Below are 4,808 nucleotides of genomic sequence, written 5' to 3' on the forward strand. Positions count from 1 at the left end.
TATTAGCTATTAAAACTTGGAGCATAGACTCTTTACCCCCTTTTTTTAAAATAATAAGAAAAAGAAAATATGAAATACCATGTCAACCAAGTGCAATACTGCATAATAATTATGACTAATAATAGACGTCATGTATCTTTCAACCAGTTGAGAAGAATAGAAAAAAAGGAAAGAAGATTCATGTCTTACAACAACGTCACAGACTCATACATGAGTCACGCCTTCAAAAAATGCATGAAAGTTGAGCTAGCAAAGCTCTGCTAAATACATATTTATGCAAATTATACGAAATATATATTTATGCAGCTTTGAGAGAGTTAAAAATTAAAGATGACGGAGAATACCTGCAGGACTGACTGCGAGAGAAGTATGGAAATGGACGTTTTCAACATTTTCCAAGGATCATTTCTGCAGTATTTTCTTGTTGCTGGTCTCCAAATATCACTTAGTGATACCCTTGATAAAAAAGTAGGCCTAGATACAGAGTTCTACTAATTGGTCATGTCATATAAAAAAGATGACACTTCAACAAAATTACGCACAAAAACTCGCAAAATAATAATGACAGCATCAGACATCTCATATATGACTACTCCAAGTGCAAAATAATAATCAGGTATTCAACTACTCCAAGTGCATTCAGTATCATATATGACTCAATAATCAGTTTCCCCAATGAACCCAGAAAAACATCTCATATAAAGTACAACTGATTATAAAGCGGGTACAATTTTATAAAACCATACGAACATGCAGATCAACTGGCACCTAAGGGCTAAGGGGTGGTTTGTGGGTTGGGTTTTTGGAAGGAAAGGGAGGGGAAGGGAAGGCTTGTAGTATAAATGTTATACTATAAGTCAGTCTAAAACACTCTGTTCCCCTGCAAACTTTCAACTCACAAAAAACCCCCTAAGGTTTGATCCTGCACTACGTCACTTACTTCCCTCCCTTGGCGAGGTCGTTGTCCCAATGTACCAAATTTAAATGCGTTTTTACATTAAAGGAATCAACTTTGGATCTTAATCAAAGAGGAGCGCCTACCAAAGCTAACAGAAAGTAATAAATGAATGTTTTGTGGAGCATACCTTAAGTAAGGTTCAGATGTGTTACTATCATTGTCAACCTCGAAAGGTGCTTCTGGGGTGGGGGGAATAAGTCCAATCCAAGAAAGCAATCTCCTCAAGAGCCTTTCACGGGGACCAATTGGTGACAAAATCCCTTCATATCGAGCTACTGCTCTCTGAGCTACCAGCCAAATAGGGAGTTCTTCATTTGGTGCATTGCTTGCACCCATTTGCTCATCTGAAGCATGCTCATCATAAAGTAATGATTTTTTAAATAAGGATAATTCCTTTATCCAAAGCCTCAATCTTTCAGCCCAACTTTGTAACCTATGATCTCGACTGGCATTTTCATAGGTCTGCAAAAGAGAACGTAACATTTTATACCAAATAAGTCAAAATTTGAAAGATGCCTTATTTTTAGTCCAAGTTTGGCTTATTTTTTTCCCTTACAGGATTAGAAATTTTTCATACAAACAGTAAATTTGGAAAACTAATGATTATATTACGAAGACAATTAGAAACAATGGTCTGGACCTTGACCGGAAATAGTGTAGTGACAAGAGATGAATTGGTTAGTGTGAACTAGAAGAGAGAGAAAATGAGACAATCTGTGGTGATGTGCAATAATGAGGAGGTTATACATAAGTGGGGATGATGAGAGAGAATCCATCAAGATATCTTTTGAAGAGAGAAATTTTATAGGTTGAAGGCTCCTCTCTGCCCAGATTGTTTCTCCTTTTCCATTGCAATTACCAGATGCATAGATCAATGAAATACATCCCTGTAAAGTGTAAACTGAATTTCAGACTGAAATCTCAGTCTAAGGCATTTCCAGAAATTCTTATTTCGTTTATCTGTTGATACCACTTGGAGAAACAAGCTCGGTTGCAGGCTGAGTTCGGAAGGGCGATTGAGTTGGTGGCTCAGTGGTTGGGGGGCGGCTCCAAGATAGGAATTTGGATGAAAGCATATTCAAAAAATTAGTGCAACTTCCCCTATATAACATCATATCAAATTATAAAATTGAGATCAAAGATGATTGGTAATGATAACTTAATTTAGCAGATCAATATAAGACAACTTCAGCAGTGGATCTTCCTGCTTTAACTTCATATTCCAATTTATATCTCTCATACTTTTGAAAATTTTCATGCCTTTCACCGCAAGATTCTGAATTTCCTTCATGTAATTTCTTGTTTAGAAATAGCTTTTTCATTGTAGAATACTGACAGTGGAAGAATTTATGCTATATTAGTCCCATATAATGAAATATGTTATCTGAGCATATATTTATGCTTGTAGTAAAAGATTTCTCTCTCATGGCTGTGTAGTGGCATGATTCTATATTTCTTTCCAGATAGAACAGCGTTAGATGATGAAAGTACCATAAAATAATGACCTCACTTATCCAGGTACCAAGTTTCCCTAGAGGTTTTGATATAATATAGAAGATGCTCCGTAGAAGCATAGACTGTAAGTAATCCAGTTTCTCAACAAGTAGTAGGCCCTTCTGCTTCTCAGTTGCATAACCCCGCCTACAATAAATACAGACAGTAGGTTACTCTGGAATAAACAGAGGGCATATGCTAGATTATATATTTTCACGTTATTTTGAGTCCACTTCCTCGTAAAGATATATAAAGCATTTTTCATTTGGAAGGATAGAACAGGTATGTCAGCTTATAGAAACACAGATTATCCACTCAAATACAATACAAAATAAATACAATACCAGAAAGTTCTAAAAAAACATGAATTACTATTATTGTTACGAATGAAAATAACTAATAAGTACATTGCTAAGCCATTGGTTAAAGGGTGTCGGATCCTAAATAAAATAAAAGAATGTAACTATGGAACTATCAAAAGAAACAAATGTAACTATATTATCTCACTAATCAATAATCATCTACAAAATGGAAGTCAATTGTTTAAGTGTTGAGATAGAAGCACCCAGAGCAACATTTCACTGAAAACCTTGAAGACTAATTTGTGGAATTTGATTTTGAGTAACAATACAAAAACAAAACAGATGAGATGTACATCGAATTACCTAAATATTATGGCATTAGACTCATATGCTCTCTTCCAATCAACATATATGGGTAAGGTAAGGAGATAGTCTGTGTTCAATGCAGATGTTAACATCAGATCCCTAGCAGATAGTTCTTCAAATTGTGCATCAGAAAGAAGCTGCATGAAAGCATGCTGGAAACGTGTGGCGACAGTAACTCTGCAGCAAATTTGGAAATAGCAAATTTGAGAAAGAGAAGGTTTAATAAACAGAATGCTCATACTCTTTTCAGTTTCATAGTTTTCCATCTGACTTTGAATATTTTGATTTGGTCTGCCTATGAAATTGAACCCTTCCTTCAAGGGAAGGCGCAAATTTAAAACAAAATGACACCTAATTTCAAATTAAAAATAGTCGGATTGAAAAATTAAAGTTTTATGACTAGAGAAAGGTCTTTGAGTATATCAATGTGCTCTTCATTCCTCTAATTGTGATGCTGCTCCAATTTGTGATCCTCCTGATTTTATATTGTTTGCAATGTGAAGAACAGAAACCCTTTAAACAATTAGGAAGATGAATAATGGTGTTTGTTTGTGACAAACCTGGATCCCCTTCCATGGTCTTTCTTGCTTTTTTTGTCGAGAGCAGGTAAAAGGCGCCTTAGGTCCAAACCATAGTTGGAAGGGATAGGCTTTTCCTGTTCATCAACTGGCACATCTTGATAGACCTCCCTGTTCTCAATTCCAAGAATGTCATTGCTAACCAAGTTTGACTCCTTCCCATTCGGCACAACTGGCGTCTGTGAATCAGCTGGATTCTGTACAACTGCGTCCTCACTTTGGACTGAGGTAAGGTAATAATCGAAACGCATCTCCTCTAAGATATTTTTGTGCTCGGCATGAAGTATAGAGTCTAAGCATCTGTTTTGGAAAAATATGCACGGGAACGGAGTTAAGAATAAGGGCATGAATGAGCCCATCTAGAAACAATAGGTAGCAAAATTAGCAGAGAAGAGTAGGGGAGCTGAGTTGAATTGAAATGTAAATGACTAAATGAGAGATGGAGTAAACTCACGAAGTGAGAAGGCGAAAGTGATGGGCATCATCAAGATCATCTTGGTCTTGGTTAAACAGGACAGAGAGGATGGCATCCAGAAGTTGGGATTTGGAGATAGGAATGTGTTTCTGTCTTGGTACTTGTATTTTGGAAATGCCAACTTCTTCTTCTAGGTCTTGCTCATCAGCATGAGTCGCAGTATTGTCGCTGTAGGTGGGACTCACACTCGCAGCAGCGGCTGCGGCATCATCTTCCTCCCCCTCCTGCTCTGATTTTGACTGGATGAAAGACATCTCCTGGAGTGGTGTTTGTGCTCGTGATGGTGAACAGGTAGCAAAAGTAAGCCTGCGGAAGAGGAATATACTATGTGACTGCAACTGCGACTGCGAAGAGAGGCAGTGATGATGAGAATGAATTAATGGTTCGGAACGATAACGGAAACGGGAAACTGAAAGGGCGTTGCTCCCCGAATTATGCCAACAAGCTGACATCTGGACTGGCATGGATGAAGAAATTCAACACCAACCACAAACCACAGCCATTCGGACTTTGCAGCGGTCTCCTTTTTTTTCTTGGGAAGCAACTAACCCTGCCTCTATGTCTTTATTTTTTCTTTTTTATCATGATCATGATAACGATAATAAATTGAATATTCCATTAATAAATTAATAATT

General features: G+C 37.1%; 1 protein-coding gene across 6 annotated transcripts in view; it reads right to left on the reverse strand.

Annotated features, from left to right (window-relative positions):
* Nucleotides 1-4,767, reverse strand: part of LOC107617996 — a 9,586-nt gene extending 4,819 nt beyond the window's left edge. For 5 of the 6 annotated variants that reach the window (XM_016319903.2, XM_016319907.2, XM_016319905.2 and 2 more), the window contains exons 1-6: nt 4,153-4,767; nt 3,681-3,998; nt 3,118-3,297; nt 2,464-2,599; nt 1,086-1,420; nt 345-474 (exon numbers count right to left, since the gene is read on the reverse strand). In XM_016319903.2, the coding sequence (XP_016175389.1) occupies nt 345-474; nt 1,086-1,420; nt 2,464-2,599; nt 3,118-3,297; nt 3,681-3,998; nt 4,153-4,637 (1,584 nt within the window). In that variant the 5' untranslated portion in view covers nt 4,638-4,767. The remainder of the gene's footprint in view (nt 1-344; nt 475-1,085; nt 1,421-2,463; nt 2,600-3,117; nt 3,298-3,680; nt 3,999-4,152) is intronic. The other variant, XM_016319901.2, reaches the window with a different exon arrangement.

This window comes from Arachis ipaensis, chromosome B09, assembly GCF_000816755.2.
Source record: "Arachis ipaensis cultivar K30076 chromosome B09, Araip1.1, whole genome shotgun sequence".
Taxonomy (NCBI): domain Eukaryota; kingdom Viridiplantae; phylum Streptophyta; class Magnoliopsida; order Fabales; family Fabaceae; genus Arachis; species Arachis ipaensis.